We start from the raw sequence: 21,312 nt of genomic DNA, 5'->3' as shown, positions 1-21,312 counted from the left end.
GCGGGTGGCTCTGGGTGCAGGCGGGGCCCGTCCTTCCTGATCAGGAAACTCCTGCATGATGTTCCCGCTGGAGACGGGCCTCTCACCGCCAGGAGCCGGGGCCCCCAGACGGAGTCCCCACCACCCGCCAGGCTCTCTCTGGGTCGTCAGGGGCCAGGCCCTGGGGCCACTCCCTGCCACCGAGGAGCAGAAGGCACGGGACTGGATGGTGACTGATGGCACAAGGGAGAGAGGTGGCACGGCTCTCACCCCATCACTGCCCAGGACACAAAGGCCCTGTCCTACTGACCGATGGTGCTCAGGGACACAGGTACAGGGACCCCCGGGCTCCAGCACCCACAACCAGTGGCTCTGGGGATCAGAGCTTCCCTCGACATTCACAGGAGCCCGCCGCTGGAATCAGAGTGCCCACGGACACCGATACTGACCATCGGTAGACCCAGGGGACACAGCCCCCGCAGACAACCGATGGTACTCCAAGACCCCAGTGCCTGCCCTGGCCGTCACTGGTCCCTGTGTCCACGCCATGTTTGACACTGGCTCTGTCCTGGGCCTGCTCCCTCTGGCCATCCTCCCTGGCACCTCTCTGGTCCCTGTCCTGTCTGCCCACCCCTGAGCCTCCTCCTCAGTGTGGGAAGCCCTGGGTGGGTCTGGCTCTCTGCTCCCGGAGCCTTCCTGACTCTGAGTCCTGATTTCCAGACTCCTGAGTCGGCCCCCTCCTCCCCCTGGAGGTCCCACCCCTGCCAGGAGCCTCACGGTGGAAGACCAAGCCTTCAGCACATGGGCTTTGGGGACACTTATTCAAACCATGACCGGGACTCCTGGGAGACGGGTAGCAGTGCTGTCCAAGGACGTGGCAGACACGCGGTCCAGGCCGGGCTCACAGCAGGCCCTCCGTCAGCGCTCGGCACGGCTGGCTCCTGCCCCGTGTCCTCCAGCCACAGCCAGAGGCGCTGCTTGTGCCAACCGTGACTCACACAGGTCTGAGCTCAGACACTGACCCTGGCTGCCCGCTGCAAGGCCTGGCTCCCCCCAGACAGGGGATTGCAACGGAGGGCCGCCCCGCTCTGCCTTCCTCATGGGCTGGCCCCTTGACCTGACCTCGTGCAGACGTGGGCCCTGTGACAGCTCATGGCCCCCTCAAGGGAGGACGATGACAGTGGCCTTGGCGAAGCTCGGGAGCATTTCTCCAGCTGCTCCAGCGGCAGCCCGTGGTCTTGGCTCTGATCACAGGTAGAAAGGGGAGGAGGCTGGCTGTCATCTCCACCCAGGAGGCCGCGGCGCCTCTGGAAAGCCTGACACACAGGAGCCGCGGTGTCTTCGCGGCCTTCCTTCCGCTGCTCAGTTAAGGGCAGATAAATGAGCAAACCGTCCCCTGATCTAATCCTACCACTTAACGCAGCCGCCCTGATAACAGACAGCCTCCCAACACAGTGGCTCCGGAGAATCAGCCGCCGCATTCCGCCGGGAAACCAGGCTCCCCACTGCTGCAAAGTGTCCTCGGACAGCCCAACCCAACAGCCGGAACCCGGCTGAGGCCCTTTCAGAACCCAGATGGCCAGTAGTTACCCACGCAGAGGCTGGCGGCCTCCCACGACACAGGGTGCGGACCCCAAGTCCACACGGCAAGGCCATGAGGCCCGGCGAGGGGTTATTTGCACACATCCTGAATATGTCTCCCTCTTTAGTGAGCACCACGGGGCTGCGACTTCCAAGTCACCTGTGGTGGAAGGGAAGGGCCTGCTCTGGCTCAGGTCACAGGTGTTCTTGGGGACGCTCCCGGCATCCCAGCGCTTTCCAGGCCAGCAGTCAGGACGGACCAGGCCTCTCCGACCTCAGTTAGTGGATGTTTTACAGACTCTATTGATGTGGGTCAAGTTGTCTCCACGCAGAGGGGTGGGTGGCCTTGGGCTGCTCCTGTTTCTCTGCGTGGCACAACGTCTCCCACTGCTCACTGTCATGAAGGGAAGACGAGGACACGTTTGTCTGGTTCTCAGCCTGGGAGCTGAGGTCAGTGCGGACATGTCCTGGGGGACAGGAGGGCAGATCAGGATTGCTGGGGCGGCGCGGCCAGCGCCTACACTGAGCACCAGGCTCGAGGAGCACAGCCCCCTGCTCCCGGGTTCAAAGGTCCTTCCCCAGGGCGGTTTCAGGGCAGGGATGGAGAGGAGGACTGAGGGGAGACGGGGAGGAGACCCCCGGGTACAGTGCGAGGACCCGGCAGTCGGGTTGTAGAAGTCCAGATTAGAAAGAGGTTCCTGCCCACGGAGCTTCCGTGGCCTCTGCTCACCAGCACGGCGCTCCTGGGAACAACTTAGTGGCGTCTTTCTGATGACAGATTTGATACATTCTATAAAAAATATCCATTGACGAAAATGCATTTATTCATTCCACAAATAGCCAAGGGCTTCTCCCGTGGGCAGTGCCGAGCATCTGGGAAGGAGCCAGGCGTCTCGGACGAAAGAGGCTTGGTTCCAGGGCCTGGCCACTGGGACGTCCAGCGTACCTGGCCTTCCAGCCTGGCTCACAAGCACACCTGCACCCACGCACCTTTATGTGGAGTGTGTGTGTGTGTGTGTGTGTGTACACACACTTTACCTATGTGACACACACACACTTACCTATGTGACTCAGTCATCTACCTGATAAATTCCAGAACACACCGCATCTGGAATCGTTGCCCCGGGCATCTGTGTGCCGAGGTCTAGCCCCAGGAGGGAGTGCTCACTGGGTCCCACGCAGCTCACAGCCTGGGTGTCCAGTCCCAGTGCTCTGACTTGGTGCAGCTCCACCTGGTCCTGGGTGACAGCTACCCTGTGGGCACACTTCCTCCAACCTTCCTTCACAGGGGCTCACCTGCTCCTCAGAGGGGCACCATCCTGCTGAGCACAACTGCCTGTGAATGGCCCTGCTCTGGGTGCCTGGGCAGCACCCACGGGCCCCTGACGTGGGTCTGCGCAGATCCGGAGGAGTTCTAAAAGTGGGCGTGCGGTCGCGCTGCGTGGCGAGGGCCCCTCCTGTGCCCAGGGTTTTGCAGTCTTGGAGCGTGTCTCCAGGACCCAGGCTGGGGTGGGCAAGCCCTGCCCGGATGCATATTCGCCTTTGGTCAAGTGCGTGTGCTGGGGAAGCTCTTTTCCGGGGGTGCCGGTGCCTGTGGGGCCGCAGGAGCCGACCTGGTGGACCTCCCTGGACCTGGTAGGTCAGAGTCCTTGGTCCTCCACCACCAGGGCTTTCTCAGAGCCCGCTGTGCCAGGAAGGCTGGGCACAGGGACCAGAGGCTTCCCTGTGCAGTGGAGGGAGGACTGGCGTGAGGTCGGAGGTCAATGTCCTGGGACGGATGCTGGAGACCTGCAGGGATCTGGGCCGCCCAGAGCCACTGAGGACAGGGTTTCTCCCCTCCTGCCCAGGGCGGCAGATCCAAGGAGGCTGTGTGGTCTGTGAGTCCCCCTGGGTTTCAGCTGGGGCTTGGAGGCTGGGGCAGCCTGAGCACCGGCCCACACAGCTCAGCACAAACAGCCCCCAAGTGCTGGCTGCGGGTGAGGCTCAGAGACATCAGTTGTCCAGCGGACAGCACTAAAGCGCCTACTGCAGGCACCAGGGCCTGGGCTCAGCACTGAGTGAGATGCCCATGTCCCCTGTGGTGTGGCCTTGTGGGGAGACGTCCAGCAAGTGGGAGGTCAGGGAAGAACGGGTCTGGAGCGTCCCTGTGGGTGATGGAAGGTTCTGGAGGTGGACGTGGTGATGCTGTGATGTAAAAGGACATTTTCAGAGAGTGTCCACAGTCGGCGTTGACAGAGCACGAGAGCAGGGTCAGGGTTCAGGGTGGGCTGGGGGCTCTGGGCTGCTGCAGAGTGGGAAGGACCGCACTGGACGGCTCTCTCTCAGCTGTTTTGAGGTGGTAAGTGGCTACGGTGATGGGCATGTCAGGGGCCGTCATGTACACATGCCACATTGCGTGTGTGTGTCCTGTTGTACCCTAAAAATGTGCACTCGTATGATCTGTTGGTGAAAATCAGTATTAATTTAGAAGTTAACATAAAAATATAACATTGCTAATACAACTCAGGGAAGAGGAGCCGGGCGCACCCCTCCAGGCAGAGGCCTCTGGGGCCAGACCCACAGAGTGACGGGGTTGACACCGGCTGGAGAGGCCCAGGCACAGTCGAGGGCTGCGGTGGAGGAGGCGGGAGCCTGTGGGTCCTCTGCCCCCTGTGGTCCTGCCAGGCCCCTCTGGGAGGTCACCCCCCCCCCCCCAGCCTGTTTCTCTCCTGACTTCACAACCCCTGTTTCAAACAGCTAAGAAGGCCCATTCTAGATGACCTCGCTGGGTGGGCTGGTCCACTCCCAGGACTGTGTCTGTGCACCTCACCCCCAAAGCCTGCCTCCTCCCTGAATCCCTCCTGTCCCTGGGTGCGCCTCAGAACCTCAGCTCGACCTCATGGTTGTCTCCCCAAACTGGCTCTGCCCGGGTCCCCCTCCCTGTGAGAGCAGGGCCACATACCCTCTGTCCAAGCCAGCAGCTTAGCACGTTCCTGCACTTGCTGTTGCATTTCTTCCCCCACCCAAAGCCACCAGACTGCTCTGAAGTGCCCAGGCCCTGCCCACTGCTGCCCAGTCCACTGCCTCTGCCTAGGCCGGGTCCTGTTGGCTCCTGGGCCCTAACTGCCTCCAGCCTCTGGTGTGTCCAAGGCCGTGCACAAGCACGCAGGCCGTGTGTCCTGAGGGTGAGGGGAGCCGATGGTCATCCTGGGGCAGCCCCCTCCTGCAACATGAGTGGCCAGCCAAACTTGCTGACCGTCCCAGCGGGACTCTCCAGGGCCAGGAGCAAGCACTGGGTGGGGGAGCTGTCCTTGGTCCCCACAGCTCACCTGGCAGGGACGAGACCCTGGGAAGTGGGGGCGGAGGCCCTGTGTCGGTTTGCTTCCATGGTCTTCCCCTCTGGGCATCAAGGCCAAGTTCTCTGGACCCCACAGGAATTGGGTTTTCAACAGACAGGTGACTCAGGGCATCCCATCCTGGGACCAGGGACCCTTTGGGCCTAAGCTTGGTGAAGGGCGAAGGAACTGAGTCCCGGGGTGAGATTCTGGAGGGAGTGGACACTCTGAGAAGCCCGCAGCAGAGTCTGGCAGAGCCAGGGCGGTTTCTGCCATTTGTGGGGTGTCTTCGTGTTTTGATTTTTTTTTAGTGTGGAGAGTTACTGTGTGACGAGCGGCACCGCAGGCAGAATGGGACCTCGGCCCCGCCTTTGGAGGAGGTGGTGGGAAGCCTTGTGGACCAGGGTGGTGACTCGTCAGCTCCTCAGGACACAGTGGCTCTGATAGCAAGGGTCCAGGTGGGAACAGGCTGACACAGGCCAATCCAAGAGCAGAACAGGGCGTGGGGGCTCCGGGTCAGACGCAGCGGGAGGGAGCCCAGCGCAGTCCCACAGGTGAGCCGTGGGGGGACTTGGCTCCAGCTGGGCAGGCGGTGTGACGCCCACAAGGCGCTCAGCCACTCTGGCCTCAGCTTCCCCGTCTGAGCAGTGGGGACGGCCGAGCCTCCCCAGCAGGCGCACCTGAGTACGCAGCAACACAGAGGACGCGCTGCCTCCCCTCCTCCGATGGCGGTTGGGCCCCACATTGTCTAGCCCTTTCTGGGGCCCACACTACAAGTGGACTGGCCGTCGTCAAATGAGCCCGTGGAATGTTTCTCTGGAGTGTTTGGCTTGGTCCCTCGGATTTCAAACGCCCAGCCGCGTGGGCCCCGGAACCTGGTGCAGGTACCATATGTCTCCCCAGAATAGTAAGCAGTAAAAATACCCCCTTTAAAATAGAAACTGCTTCCCAACTTGGAGGAACAATCTGCCAGCCTCTGCCTGGCGGCTGGTTGGTGACTTCCTGGGCTCCACAGCCCTGCCCCCCGCCCCCCCGCGCTCCTGCTTGCTCTTCCAACGTGAGGCCCAAAATAGCGCCTGGCCAGCCGTTCTTTCCTTCCTCTTACCTGGGGTGCCCCTGGCAGAGCCCTGGGCCTGCAGGAGGGGATGGGCAGGGCAGACACAGGCTGTGGGGCAGAGGCCACCCTGCACCGCAGCCCTGGTGTGTACTGAGGTTCCCAGACCCATTTACGGGGTCATAGCACCCACCTAGTGCCAGGCCCTGCGCACAGGGGAGGCAGGAGGCTCCCAGAATGCCTACGGTGCTGTCCGGGGGTGGACATCTGCCCGCTGTGAGCAGCCGGGAGGGAGATAAAGTGAGCCGCGGGGTTGAGGGAGCGGGCCGCAGCGGCTGGCGGGTGGAGTGGGCAGTGGGGTGAAGTTGCAGGGTGGACACTGAGTCCAGCCAGCAGGGGCCAGCCTCGCCCTGTCGGCCCCCCGTGCGGCCGGGTGTTGGACCCCAAGGCTCTGGGACCCGCCACGCCTGGGGACCCTGGCAGCGTCACTTTGGACGGGATGTCCATGTCCTTCTTCCACCTTTGGGCCTGCCCGTCACCAGGGTGTGAGCAGTAGGCTGGCTGTCCCGTCCTGCCCCTCTGTGAGACCAAAGGGAGTCCCATGCAGCCCAGGGACGCCAGTGCCCCAGGACTCAGTGAATGGAGGCCAGGGGTGGAGCTGCCCGGCTGCCCACCCAGGTGCTGGCCACTCACAGGGCATGTCCTGGCACCACAGAGCAGGCCTGCTGCAGCGTCCCTGTAGGAGGCCTTGGAGAGCAGGGTGCTCCTGGTGCCTGGGCCCCTCCTAAGGGTGTCACACCTGTCACTCCAGCCACTGCAGTGACACACGGAGTGGAAATGGCAGGTGGAAGGACACGGACATCCCCAGTCTAAGCCACCAAAGCCCCAGCCAGGGCCCAGGCCACCTTGGGGGCCCATGTCTACTAAGCCACGTGGACATGAGGGAATGTAGAGCAGGTGACAACCTCCATGTTCCCGGGCTCCCATGTGCTGTAGAACTGTCCTGTGGCCACCTCTCCAGAGCCCCACAGCTGGGAACTCCTGTCCCCTGGCTTGGAGGCTGATGTCCAGGGCATGGTGTGAGCAAGCCAGCTCCTCTGGAGGCTCACAGGACTGTCCACTCTCTGCCTTTTCCTGGTGTCCTGGGCAGTCCCTGGACATCCGGGACTCAGAGGTGCACCCCTCTCATATCTGTGTCCATCTGGTCATCTTAGGAGGACACCAGTCATTGGCCTGGCCACCCTGACTCAGAAGGATCTTGACTGAGCTCATAATCACATGGCCAATAGGGTCACGTTCCCAGGTGTGGGGTCAGGGCAGGGGCGTCCTTCTAGGGGACACGCTGGACCCATCGTGGCCCTCTTGCCAACAGAACCCGGACCCTGCTGCCCCCTCCCCACAGGCTCCCCTCAGCACCTCAGCCTGTCAGAGCCCGGTCCTCGCCCCCGTCAGTGTCCCCTTGTGCAGACAGCCCCTGTGTCCATCACGCCCTCCCGTCCACCCCCACTGCTCCGCTCCCTCTAGGCCCCAGGTCAGCCGTACCCGGTGATGCGCCCACCTGCTGGGCTCCCCCTGAGCTGGAGTCTCATTCGTGGCAGAGGTCCACGGTCCAGCCTCAGTGTCGTGACAGGGCGGGCATCAGCGCACCAAGGGCCAGCACTGGGCACAGGGTGGGCACTAGTGTCCTGCCGTGGGGAGGCCACGCTGGCTGGAGGCTCACGCTGCCCTGTGTTGCAGATCATCCTGGTGAGCTCCTCGCTCAGCGACCGCGAGCAGAGCCTCTTCCTGAGCACCGACGAGGGCGCCACCTTCCAGAAGCAGCCGATCGCCTTCCTGGTGGAGACCCTCATCTTCCACCCCAAGGAGGAGGACAAGGTCCTCGCCTACACCAAGGAGAACAAGGTAAGGGGGCACAGGGGCGCGCGCAGTCGACAGGGCAGGGACACCTGCCGCAGACCCGTGGGTGGGGCACCCTATTGGACAAACGTCAGCTCAGAAGCAGCCTTCTCCCTCAGTGGGACTCAGACACCTAGGCTGGTGCAGGAGAAGCCTCCCCGGGGTTGCGAGGCCCAGACTCTAGTCACAGGTGTGTGGCCCGTGTCAGCGTGGGGAGTGTCCGTGTGGGGAGTGACAGCTGCCTGACTGTTGTGGGGACTAAGGAAGGTGGAGGTGAGCAGGCACTGGGCACAGAGGCCTGGGGAGGGTCAGTCGGTCGCAGCTGGCCACCGCACTGTTGCACTCTGTCTCTCCCCGCACACTAGCCATTAGGGCCTTCCCCTACTTCCAGAATGCTCCGCACACCTCCTGGGCCGGGTCTTGCAGGCCCTTTCCCTCTGCCTGGGATGCGCGTCCACCTTCACCAACGGGAGCCAGGTGACCCGCATTTCAGGGCAGCATCCGCTCCTTGGGAGCCATGTCCTCCAGGCCCTGCCGGGAACAGGGGGTCCTCCGCACGGCAGGGAGCGTGGCAGGTGCCCAGCCCTTCACAGGACCTGGAATGGCCCGGGGGTGGGAGAGCCCCTGCTGGTGTGGGCAGAGCCGGCCCACCAGCTCCTGGAGGCCGTGCGGGGAGAGGTCACTGGGCGGGAAAGGCCCCAGAGAGGAGCCAGGGCTGGCGAAGAGGTCTGGGTCAGCTTCCTGCAGCCATTGTGACCAGTGACCAGAGGCTGTCTGGCTCAGCGTAACTGTGACAAAACTGGCCTCTCACAGTATGAAGTCAGGCTCACTGCACTGAGATCCAGGTGCCGCAGGGCCGCGCTCCTCTGGACTCCAGGGAGAACCTGGCCTGGCCTTTGCTGGTTCCCGAGGCTGCCAAGCTCCCCCTTCTAGCTGCAGATGCCACTCTCAGGGACAGCATCTTCACACCTCCCTGCTCCGTCTGCACAACACCCACTGCGTGTGCGCGTGTGCAAGTGCGTGTGCACGTGTGTGCGCTCGCGCGTGTGTGGGAGATCTCTCCTGCCATCCCTCGTTCACATGGAGCCCCGCCCCCGGCAGCCTCAGGTCATCTCTGCATCTTAACAATCACATCTGCAAAGTCCCGTTTGCCCCGGAAGGTACAGTCCAGGTTCTAGGGGTCAGGACTTGGCTTTGGTGAAGCCATTTTTGGCTTCTCGTCACGCCCGAGTGCAGTCACGGGAAAGGTGGCAGGAGGGGCCTTGTCCTGGTTACAGTAACACAGCCCCTGCCAGCTGTGGCTGGACGGTCAGGACAGGAGGAACGTTGTCCCAGCCCCTCTCTTCCTTCCCACCAGTCTTCTGCTGGGGCCACTCGTGGGTGACTCAACCAGGTATCAGAGGGAGGAAGTGCTGTCCCCTGAACAGGCTAGGCCCCCACCAGCAAAAGGAGGAAAGGGCAGCAGGGGTCTGGGGGGCAGGTGGAGGCCACTCAGGGCAGCAGCCTCCCTTTGCAACCTGTGTCCCCACTGCCTGCCCTCTGGGGTCCTGTGGACAGAGGAAGGGAGAGAGGGAGGGTTGAATGGGTGGGTGGATGGATGGATGGATGGATGGGTGGATGGATGGAAGGATGAGTAGATGGGTGGATGGACAGTTGCATGTGTGGATGGATGGATGGGTGGGTGGATGGGTGGATGGACAGTTGGATGGGTGGATGGAAAGATGGGTGGATGGATGAATAAGTGAATAAATGGATGGGTGCGTGGGTGGGTGAGTGGATGGGTGGATAGGTGGATGGAAGGATGGGTGGATAGGTGGGTGGATGGGTAGATGGATGAATGAGTGAATAAATGGATGGGTGGGTGGGTGGGTGGATGGATAGATGGATAGATGGGTGGATGGATGGAAGGATGAGTGGATGGGTGGGTGGATGGATGTAGATTCATGAGTGGGTTGTGGATGGGAAGGTGGTAGACAGCTGGAGTACACCTGGATGAGGTGGTGAATATGTGGGTGGATGAGTGGATCAGGGTGGATGGGTGGGTGGTGTATGAGTGGGAGGGAGATGAATGAATGAATGAACTGGTGGAGGTCGGTTAGATAAATGACAGATGGCTGCCAGGAGGGATCAGCCAGGGCAGAGACCTGCTTAGAGAGGCTCCTGGCTGGACTGAGCCCAGCCGTCCGCAGGGCCTGGTCTCCTTGCCAAGATCTGGAGTCCCACATCCCCTGGCCTTGGGGCCGCCTCTGCTCCCAGCACCTTGCTCGGCCGGCGTGTGCTTGTGGGTGTTAACAGTGCGACTTGGCCTCCCCTGTAATCTGAGCCGAGCACAACCACGGAGACTCATTTTCGAGCGTCGCGATGGCTCTTTAATTTACGGTGCCCTGAAAAATTAATGGAGCTGAAATCTTGGTTCTTTTCCTTGGCTCTTTTCTGTGAGTAAGGAAAGAAAAAGGGAGTAAAGAGGTTTATTTAAGGTTGTAAAGGAATGAGAAATCGGTGGGAATTAATAACAATGACAGCAGGGCTTTAGGTTTGGGGAGTTTATAGGGTTTTAAAGATCTCTAATTCCCAAGAAGCCGGGCAGTGCCGGGGACAACGCCAGGCCTGGATACCAACAATCTGGTGCACAGGCAGGTGCCTGCTGCCACATGCTGAACAACACACCCGCCCGGCCCAGTGGCTGCTTGTGGGCAGAGCCGTGGGCACCGGAGCTGGACACACGCTGCTGACTGGTCCAGCCTGTGGTGTGGCTGGGATCTGCTGGGCTGTGGGGTTGGTGGACGTGGCTCCTGGGCACAGGGTCTTGCTCCACTGACTCTCCCTGGGCTCCCGCTCTCTTCATGATGGGCAGAGGCCCCCGGGCACAGGCAGCCTCTGTGTGCTGGCTTGGACCTGTGGCACACGGTGTTGATCAAAGTGCGTCACATGCCGAGCCCAGAGTCAGAAGGGTGGGCAGGTGGGCACTGACGGGAGCCCCTTCCTCCCCTGTGTCCTCCCCCTCACTCTGGCTGACCCCACCTCCCACCCCCCTCAGACCCTCACCGTGTCACTTTGATGGGGTCCTCCCAGGCGGCCTTACCTGGGGCCTGGACAGGCTTCCTTGGGGACAGCCCGATGTGGTCTTCTTCCCAGTCTCGGGAAACTCGTGAGGCTGCTGGGGTCGGGGGGTAGGCCTGGCCCGCCCTTCCTGGGCCAGCTCTCCGTGACGCTGGCACGCGTGGCCCACGGGTGCTCCCTATGCTTGGGCCTCTGCCGCTTGTGGGCAGAGCCATGGGCACCGAAGCTGGACACACTTAAGCTGGACTTTACACCTTGGCTGGTTTTCCTTCCCTTCCCAGCACCAAGATATTGGTTTCCTTCCAGAAACTCAGAGGAGCCAGCAGGGCTAGGGGTGGGCGGTCAGGGAGGACTCAGTGGGGGACACTGCCCGGGGCTCAGGTGCATCACTTCTAGGGCAGCTTCAGAGCATAAAGGTGACCATGAGGGAAAGGGGGAACGAGAGGACACTGTTGTGCTCCAGCCCTGGCGGGGTCTGTGGGCATCCTGTCAAGCGAAGGCCGGTACAAAGGGACAGCCCTTGTAATGTGGGGTGAGAGGCCAGACGTCTTGCTGGGCACTGACCGGTGGGCACCAGGTTGCTGGCAGAGACTCAGGGTCAGCAGCAGTCTGCAGCTCTCTCTGACCCCAGCCTTCAGGACCCAGAAGCAACGTGACTTCTCCCTGGTGATAGAACAATTTTGTTCATTTTGCTCTGACCACTGGCCTCTGCTGGGGCTCCGCAGGGACAGGTGTCACCCTGGGTGTTTGAGCACAAAGGGGCTCCAGTGGGCAGCGTCGGGTGCTCTCTAAAGGTTGGAGGAGCGGATGGGGCTTCAGTCTGGGCCCTCAAGGATGCTCCCAGGAGCCTGCAGCCTGGACACCCCGGGACCTTCAGCCTCTGCCTGTCAGGAAGGTGGGCAGCAGGAGCCCCTGGACTTGCCAATGTCACGAATGCAGGACTGGGGCTGAGATCCAGGCAGCCCAAGTGGCCACTGCCCCTGCCCCTGCAGCCAGCCAGACTCGGGCCCAGAGCCAGCCCCACTCACCCCACGGCCTCTCCCCTCCCCTGCTGCCCCCAGAGAAGCCAAGGGCAGGAAAGGCCTCATCCCACTGTGGCACTGTGGGGGCGTCCCCAACCTGGTCTCCAACAACAAGGGAGTCCAGGCGCTGTGGGGCTGGCGGCTTCCCGCTGTGCAGGGTGACGGGGTCTGAGTGCCGCCAGTCGTGTCCAGCTGCCGGGAGCGCCCGGGCCTCTGTGTGCACCGCCTGCGGACCCTGTCCTCTCTGCCCTGCCGCCTTCTGGCCTCCACGTGGCAGGTGCCGCCACACAGCACGTCCTGCTTCCTGCGCCCCGTGGACGGAGCTGTGCAGTTGGGCTGTGGGGACTGCGATGTCCCCGGGGCTTGTCCCTGTTCATTGCTGGTGTTTGCCGTTTATTAAGCAGAAAGTCCTATTTCTGAAGCTGGGGATGGTGGATTGTAAAATCATCTCCCGTGAGACTGAATCGGAAATGCTCCACGAAGTCCCTGGGGGGCATCAGATACAGGAGCAAAGGCGGTGACGACAGTGACGATGGCTTCGTTGACATGGAGGCTCTGTCACGGGCTCCCAGGGACAATACTGTGGACTGGTACTTGGTCCACCGACTGCGGCTGTGAGCAGGGCTCTCCTGGTTTATAGATGGGTAAACTGAGGCACAAAGGGCCTGAGTCATGCAGCCGACCAGAGGGCGGACTCGGGTGACCGGTCACCTTCCTGGGCTGCTCAGCGAACTGATCGCTCTGCGAACAGGTCTGCCGGGCGGAGGCCACTACGCGACCTTGGGCAGCGGCCTGTTTCCCTGAGCCTTGGGTTTTGCATCCGCAGAGAGGGAGCCGTGCTCACCGTGCATGTGCGTGGGTGTGTGTGTGTGCGTGCGTGGGTGTATGCGTGGGTGTGTGGTTGTGTGCGTGGGTGTGTGGTTGTGTGCGTGGGTGTGTGGTTGTGTGCGTGGGTGTGTGTGTGAGTGCGCACATGTGTGTGCGTGTCCATGTGCGTGTGTGGGTGAGTGTGTTAAATGAGGAGCAGGTGACACATGTGCCTCGGCTCCTGGCCCCTTGACCACGGCTGCTGCCAGGTGCTCACGGGCCCAGACAGACGAGGACGTCCCCTGCCTGCTGTGGATATTGGCTGAGCTCTGCCTCGGGACGGGCCCGTTTGAAGGGACACAGGGGCTGCTTGTCCTCGTGAGACTTACGCCCTCTAAGTGCCAAAGGTGGTGGTTTCTCATCACGGGCCCCGAGCAGGGGTCAGCGCACAGAGGCCTGCCGCCTGTCCTCGTGATAGCCAGTAGCCACCCACTGGCCTGTGTGCCGCCTCTGGCCACCGCGCTCTTCCCAGAGTGAGATGGGTGACTGGTCTAGAGACAGCTCGGCCGGCAAGGCTGGCCCTTCACAGAGCAGGCCTATGAGCTCCTGCCCTGGAGCCAAACGGGTCCACTCACCCAGAAAACACCAGTGCACCTGGCCACGAAGGCCCGGGCTCAACTCTGTGCCCAGGGTGAGCAGAGCATGGGCAACGTGCCGTGTGCAGAGAAGTGGGAAATGCAATGCCCCTCCTGGAACAGGGGTGTGCTCTGACAGACCCAGGCTGCTGGGAGGGGCCAGGACTGCAGAGGACCTGGTGCTGGTGGCGCTCATGCCAGGACTATGTCCTCCAAGGTCCGTGTGCTGAGCCCTGACCCCAGGACCTTGGTATGTGACTGTGCGTGGGCCTCTTCACAGAGGTTGGTAAGGTCAAGCAAGGTCACTAGTGGGGAGCTTCATCCTGTCTGGTTGGCATCCTCATGAGAAGGGGAGACCAGGACAGACACACAGAGGGACCACCACGTGAAAACACGGGGAGACTGCATCCACACACCCAGGAGGGAGGAGCCTGCCCTGCCCACTTCTTGACCTTGGACTTTTGGCCTCTAGGACTGGGAGCGACTGCATTGTTTGAGCCCAGCTCTGCGGCTCTGTGCCACGGTGCTATGGCCGTCCCCTCAGACTGGCAGAGCAGGCAGTGTAGAGAGCAGCCAGACGGAACCCTGGCCGTGGAGAGGCACCTGCATGCTCGGGGACCTGGCTGCTTCCTTGTGGTCTCTCCCTCCATCAGAGGGAGGTTCCGTGGAAAGGGGCCCCGGCAGCCACTCAGCACCTGGACGACAGACCAGGAAATGTGGGCTGTTGTCTGCAGAGCGTCAGGTGGGGAGGAGGCTCCTCTGAAGGGCTGGGGTTACCTGGGTGGCAGAGAGAGGAAGGATGCTGTCCCAGGCAGAGGGATCACACGTGCAAAGGCCCAGAGGCCACCACGTGGGGCAGCAACTGGTTAGCAGGGACGGCTGGGTGCAGGCAGGGTGAGCGTGTGAGAAAGCCCAGGGGGGTCGCCAGCCTCCATAGGGCATCTGGGGGCCACAGAGGGTTAGCTGGGCAATGACTTAGCCACTCGAGAGGAAAGTCTTACGGCCATGGCTATTTTCTGCATGTGGCTCCAGAGTTAAAGAAGCAGGGCTTTGATTCCAGTGTCATTACCAGGGCAAAAGCATTCAGTTAGGACAGGCTGGAGGGGCTGCCTCCCCAGGGGCTTATGGTGAGGTCCTGGGGGGAGCAGCCTCCCTGAAGTGGGGCCTCTCCCCTGCCTCCGTCCTGGAGGATACGTCCTGGTTGTTGGAAGGCACTGGAGGCAGCTGGAGTCTGTGCCTCTTGAGGCCTGCACTGGGGCTCTGCTCCCTCCTCGCAAGGGGGCCACAGAGGCAGGGACCCCAGAGCCACAGTGTGCAGGGAAGAGGCTGGTGCACATGTCCTGCATCAGCACCCACTTCCTTCCCACGGGTGGTCCTGCCCGTGTCCTGCTGTGGGGGCTCCAGGACCCTCTGCTGGGCTTGGCTCTTCTGGCTCCCCTCCAGGTGTGGGCTTTCCCAGCTCCCGGGCCAACGGCCCACTCAGCCTCCGTCCAGCAGGGAGCGCAGAGCAGGGCAGGGTCTGGTCAGTTCTCTGAATTCCTAAGTGGACCCAGCTGGACAGCAGTGAGGCACTGGGACAGGGGCGCTGTCCACCTGGTTCTGCTCCAGGGAAGGGGGCCGGGGCCGGGACACCTCTGAGATTTGGTGAATCAGAGGTGGGTGGGGAGGCCATTGAGAACAGAGTGGGGACAGCAGGGGGGCGGGGAAGGCAGCCTCCCTGGGACAAGAGCCCTGCAGGCCCGGAGGGCAGGGAGAGCGCGGGGCCTACCGGGCCGAGGGGGTTGAGAGTCGCGGAAGGAGGGTGGACAGGTGGAGCGCAGGTGGGCCTGGCCCTGGCACCACACCTCGGGTGGGAGGTCCCTCCACTGGCTCCGGGAGCGTTGGCAGCAGGGCCGCGGTCAGTCTGCGGGGCCACGGTCAGTCTGCGGGGCCACGGTCAGTCTGTGGGGCTGCGGTCAGTCTGCAGGGCTGCGCTTTTGCAGCTGCTGGGTCAGCTGTGGACCCACAGACACACCCTGCCCCGGGGGGCTTTCTGGATGGGGGCGGAAACACCGGCTCAGGGAGGCCAACCCTGTGGCCACTCAGCCTGTCCCTGGAGAGGAGAGCTGGGGTCAGCCCCGGGCTCCTGCCTCTGGGTGGGGGAAGAATCCCGAATGGGCTGGAACCCACGTGTCACAGGCAGAGTCACCAGAAACCAGGCTGAGAGGGACCAGGGGCCCTGAGTGGGGCGGAGGGACACAGGACACCTGCAGACCAGAAGCCGAGGCCCAGAGACACGGTGTCAGCATCAGCACAGGGACACACTCCAGGGCCTCCCAGGACTCAGGACGAGGGCCCAGCAGGAGAAGGCGCTGGGGGCAGGTCCAGGCCTTGCAGGACCAGGCCACGGCCTCTGAGCTAGTGGCCAGAGAAGGGCTTTAGGCCAAGCCTCGAAGGCTGACTGGCTCAGGGTCCTCTTGGCATCCTTGTGTGACCTCCGTCCCCCAGGGACGGGCAGGACACCTGTCACTGAGGGTCTTCAGGGAAGAAGGGCAGGAGAAGTGGGGAGGGCCCACCTTGGCTTCACAACCTGCCTCGGCAGGTAGGGGGCAGGGGGAGAGGGCCTGCCTGCTTCTGCTGTCCCTCAGTTTCCCAGAGCGGCTGGGTTTGGGGGTAGCCCTTACTGGACCCCACTCCAGTTTTCCACTTGGAACATGGAGCACCTGTGTCCCCTCTGTGGGGTGGCACTCCCCACCAGGCCACCTGAGACCTGGCTTCCTCCTCCAGGAGGGTCTCAGGTTCCTCTCAGGACCGTCACCCTGAGGAGGGAAGGACCTTCCCACGGCGGCCCTCGGGGCAGCAGCTCTGGGTCTCGTCCTGTGGCCCTGCCTCTCACACTTGCTCTCTAAAGCTCACACTGGTACCGTCTCCACCAGGGTCCCAAGGACCAGCCGTCCCCATCCCTGCCTCCAGGGCACGGAACCAAGGACCGTGTCACTTCCTTGCCCCTTGCACTCCTCCCAGGGCCTGCCCCATCCCTAAACAGGCCTCTCTGCCCTTTGCCTCCCTTCCACCAGGCCAGGACAGAGGACTCCCTGCCTTCAGCCCGGCCATGCCTCCCGGCCGCGCCCTCCCACCCTGGCTTACCCGCCTCAGCTGGGGGTGTCCGGCTGCAAAATCTGTAGGGTCCAGTGGGACGTGGGGAGGCCTGGACGTGCAGGACGTGCCGTCCCCCCCTGCAGGCCTCTCCTGGCCTGGTGCTCTCCATGAGCGTTGAACCTCGGGCTCCCTCGCAGGCCGGACATTTGCAGAGCAAGGCCCACCGGGGGGCTGCCCCATGGCTGGGTGCCCAGGACACTCAGCCATGACCTTCCTGGGGTAGAGGCCAGCGGTGGTCACTAGGAGGAGACAGGAGCTGAGAATCTGTCCCCTGTAGGAGCAGGGCCTTGACTGGGGGCCTAGCACGTGCCCTGCCATCCATCAGCCTGACCTCTCAAGCTCAAACACAAGGTGAAGATCAAGTCCACAGCAGGAGAACGTGGTGCCATCCACCCTGCAGGTGGAGGCGCCTGGACCAGGCCAGCAGCCTGCACAGAGCCCCAGCCCTGGGTCCCCTCCACGCCCTGACCTCCTCCCATTCCTGCAGCCCTGGGTGCTGGCAGCGCGCCCCTCCACGTGCCTTCCCCTCCCTCCTGTCCCCTCCTGACCCCTCCCGCCCCCCCTTTCTCCTCCAGCCCCCGTCCCTCTTCGGGTTCTGTCAACGCTCTCCTGGGTCAGCGGTCAGCGCACCTCCTCTGGGAGGGCTCCTGGGTTTCCACCTGGGGTCCTCACCCCTGGCTCCTGCAGGTGGCCTGGGCAGGAGCTGCTCTGTGTGGGGGCTGTCCCCACCCGCGTGCACACTTCCTGTGTCTGCAGGAGAGAGCCGACAGCACAGGGGCATTCTGCGGCCACTCTCAGGCCGGCTGTCCCCACCCTTCCCCGGCTCATTTCTGACGTCACGACCAAACTGTGGTTTCTCTGTTTCTGCTTGAAGCTCTACGTGTCATCTGACCTGGGGAAGAAGTGGACGCTTCTGCAAGAGCGCGTGACCAAAGACCATGTGTTCTGGTGAGAGCCCTGTCCCCTGGGGCCCCTGCCCTGTCCCCACTGCACCTCCTAACCTGGGGGGCCTCCTGGCCTCTGCTCCTGAGGGCAGTGTGGCCCCGCTACAGGCCCAGGGTCTGGCGTCCCTCGAGTCCTATTTGCACCTGTGAACCAGCTGCCCAGCTCTGTGTGCCTGGGTGTCTCCCGGGCCCTGGTTGTCCCCAGTGGAGAGGGTTATGATGTGCCGGGCCCTGGCCCAGTGCCTACACCCGTGGGCACCGCCTGGCTCCTCCTCCTGACCATCCTAACTCAGCCCTGCTTGGGAGCTGCCGCGCAGCCTCCGGGGCTTGCGGGCTGCTGGGGCCTGCATCTGGGCCTCAATCTCCTGCCCACCAGGTGCCTGGGCTCCCACAGCCCAGCTAGTGGCCCTGCTCGGCCTCTGTAGGGTGCCTAGGAGCCAGGTCAGCGTGCAGACCTGACCCAGAGGCGTGCCCACCCTGGCCTGCTGAAGAGCCACGTAGGGGAAGGGGACAGGGGACCTGCATTCAGGGCGCCAGCTCGCGAAGGCATTAGCTCCTGGAGCTGCTCAGGGCCTCCCGGGCTCAGCCCGGGTTCTTCACCCCAGCGAGGCTGCCCTGACGCTCTGGGAGGGTCTGCTGGAGGCAGAGCCAGGCGTGGGCAGAACCAGCACTTACCCAGTTTCGGGCAGCTGACGGGAGCCCGCGCCCTCCTCCAGCCATGGCCACAGGCCCACGTGCTCTTCTGATCCGACGCCTGTTGAGTCACCTCACGTAGTCCCACGTGTGGCTCTGCTGTGTGTGTGTGTGTACATCTCTGTGCATGTATGTGCATACATGTGTGTCTGTGTGTGGTGTGTGTGCATATGTGTATATGTGCAGGTATGTGCATCTGCGTGTACATGTGTGTGGTGTGTGTGCAAATGTGTGTACATCTGTGTGCGTGTCTGTGCATATCTATTCGTGCATGTGTGCCTGTGTGTGGTGTATGCACATGTGCATGTGTGTGCACCTGTGTATGTATCTGTGTGTGTGTGTGCGTGTGCTCTCATGCCCCTCCTCAGTTCATACGTGCCCTGGCCTCCCAGCCGGGCCTGCCCTGTCCCCAGCACACAGCCCCATGGAGCGTCCCCTTCCCTCCTGCCCTGTTGGTGGCTTCATGCTGATGGCAGCAGTGGAGACTCGCTTCCTGGCCTGCCGAGGACTGAACGAGTGGGGCTCCTGCGTTGGTGCCCTTTGCTCTCTGGGGAGGTGACGCTGCCTCTTCATGCTGCCCAGGGGAGGGCCTGGTTCCACCTCAGAAACCAGGGCTGGGCCTTCAGTCACTGGCCTTGTCACTGAGGGCAACTCTTAGGAGCCAGAGCAGCTGTAGGAGGGGACCTATGGACCCTGAGGGTGCCCAGGACGGGGGACCAGGGTCAGGAAGTGGGATTCTGAGCCACGCCCGCCTGGGGAGCAGGCAGGGCTCTGCAGCTCTGGGACCAGCCTGGGGCAGGGGCCAGGCCCTGGGGCACCGCAGCCCTGGCCTGGCTCGCAGAGACTTCTGGCCAGAGAGAGGAAGTGGCCCTCAGACGCTGGAAGGGAAATCGGCGACAGTTCAAACAGGCTCTGATCTCCAGCAAATCAAAGTGTCCTTCCCCCAAGTTTCTCAGGTGGCTCAGGGTGAGTGCCAATCACGCCAGGCGCTGGGCGTGGGCTGGGGACCTCTCCTGGAGTGACAGGCGTGCAACCCCCTGTTGGACTGGGGAATAACTGTTTTGACAGCATTTCCAAGGGCTCTTTGTCCTTGAACTGACGGCAGGAATCAGCGAGGCCCGCGTTCTGCCTCAAGCCCAGGCTGTTAGCGCTCTGTGAGGTGCACACTAGTGAGCTCGAGGGGCACCTTGTGGACACAGCCCTCTGCCTCTGGCCCTCACCCTCCCTCGCCTCCCGGCTCTCCTGGAATGAAACCGTCATAGTGGCCACCAGCAGCTGCCCTGTGACCATCCACCAGGCCCTGGACCAAGGTCTGAGAGCATCCTCCTTGGGAGTCCCCAGCACAGCCCCCGTCGTCCTCCCCTCCAGTTACAGAGGGAAGCTGGCTCAGGGAGACGAGGGCACCCATCCTAGTCACGATGCCCTCAGTAGCGGCCACCGGCCTTGGGTGCGACTGACCGTGGCCAGTGGTCACAGCTCTGACTCCTCTGCTGGGAGGTCACCCACAGCCCCTCACCAGATGTTTCTGTCTTCTCCCTCCTTGTCCCCAAGCTCACCCAGGGACAGGCTCGGCCTTCCTCTTCCTCAGCCCCAGTGCTGGCCCAGGTGTGGACAGAGCGCCTCTGTCAGCAGAAAGAGGAAGTGGCAGGAGGGGGCGTCCCAGGGCCGCGTCTGGGGCGTCTGGATGGGGCTCTTGCAGCTCCTGCCCTCTCCGAGGCCGCTGGCCCAGGAGCCATCTGTTCTCACAATGCTGCAGGAACAGGCCGGGACCTTCCCAAGTTCCGTCTTCAGGCACCTCGGTGACGAGAGGGCCGCAAGGCCGTGCCTGTTCCCTGAGCCGGCCGGGCTCTGCCTGGGCCTTGTTCACAGCCAAGGGTCCCTGGGCAGGACCAGGCCTCAGGGCCGCTGCCACTGGTCTGTGGAGAGGGAGGCGGGAGGGAGGGAAAGAGGAAGCGCCTGAGTCAGCACAGGAGACACCAGAGAGCAGGCGTGTCCTCGCCCCCTCGACAGGTGGTGGCCAGACTGAGAGGAAGCTCCCATCTGCTGGCCGAGGACTCTGCTAGGGGAACCCTGTCTCCTTGACTCAGAAGAGATGTGGGAGGAGCCTCCCTTCTGGGCCCAGGACTGCCTGCTCACGGCAGCCCCGTGCACCCTGCCTGGACATGCAGCGTCCCCCGGGGCCAGGGGACGGGTGCTGGCTCTCCTGGGCTTGGAATCCCGAGGACTTCAGGGTGTCCCACCAGCTGCCATCGCACCACCACATCCTGCCCGTCAGACCCACGTGGGGCCCTCCCTGTGCACCTGGCTCCACTCAGGGCCACCTGGTTGCCCCTGCTCCCTGGAGAGGTGGAGCCATGGGGGTCGGTGGTGCCACGCAGGCTGGGAGCAGCTGAGGCCTGAAGGGACCGGCCACATGGGCTATCAGTGACGGGAAGGGGCTGCCAGGGACGGCACCCTGTGGGCACAAGTCTGTCTCGGGGGCTGTGGGAGTGCTGCAGGGAAGGGAGCGACGGCCAGGAAGTGACCTCAGTTTCTCTTGGGCACGTGTCCTTGAGAGCAGGTGTGGCGGGTGGGAAGGGGTTTGTGCAGGGGGGCTGGCTGGACATCCAGGGCAAGCAGGACCGCGGCTCAGGCTCCAGTTTCCTGGGGGTCTTGGGAGGCAGAGGCTGAAGCCAGCAGACCCCTCCGGTGCGCGGGAGTGTGCACACAGCTGCCACCGAGGAGCTCAGTGTGGGAAACGCGGGACCTTGGCTCAGCTCCCTTCCTTCCGACTCACGCTCCCCCTGCTGGGCGGGCACTGGGGGCAGCATGGATTCCGACCCTGTCCTGGCTCCCTGGAGACCAGCGAGGTGCCACCTGGGACGCGCCTCTGCTCCCCCTTCTTTGGCCTCCTACAGGGCCCCGGGTGGCCAGCAGGCCCCCTGGATTCCCACGAGAGCCGGGAGCCCGGCAGCTCAGGACTGTGGAGCCGAGGCCACAGCTGATGTGGCTGTGTGCTCGGGCTCCCTCACAGGGGCGGGACCGGGCCCAAGAGGGAGCCCGGCCGTCTGAGCCCAGGATGGCACCTTGAGTGACTAGCGCCCCAAGCCCCCCCACCTCGGCTGCTTATCCATGAAGCAGAGGCGACACCCCTGCTCTGTCTGTGAGGACCAGAGGGTCATGACTGTGAAGCGCGTGGTTCGGGGCTGA

General features: G+C 63.1%; 1 protein-coding gene across 1 annotated transcript in view; it reads left to right on the top strand.

Moving 5' to 3' along the window:
- Sorcs2 (sortilin related VPS10 domain containing receptor 2) overlaps window positions 1-21,312 on the top strand; it is a 347,236-nt gene that overhangs the window by 272,350 nt on the left and 53,574 nt on the right. The window contains exons 4-5 of the mRNA XM_071614778.1: window positions 7,666-7,830; window positions 17,361-17,434. Coding sequence (XP_071470879.1) covers window positions 7,666-7,830; window positions 17,361-17,434 — 239 coding nt within the window. The remainder of the gene's footprint in view (window positions 1-7,665; window positions 7,831-17,360; window positions 17,435-21,312) is intronic.

This window comes from Marmota flaviventris, chromosome 7 (assembly GCF_047511675.1).
Source record: "Marmota flaviventris isolate mMarFla1 chromosome 7, mMarFla1.hap1, whole genome shotgun sequence".
Classification (NCBI taxonomy): domain Eukaryota; kingdom Metazoa; phylum Chordata; class Mammalia; order Rodentia; family Sciuridae; genus Marmota; species Marmota flaviventris.
The sequence above is the reverse complement of the archived record's forward strand: the minus strand, read 5'-3'. Positions and strand labels throughout refer to the sequence as shown.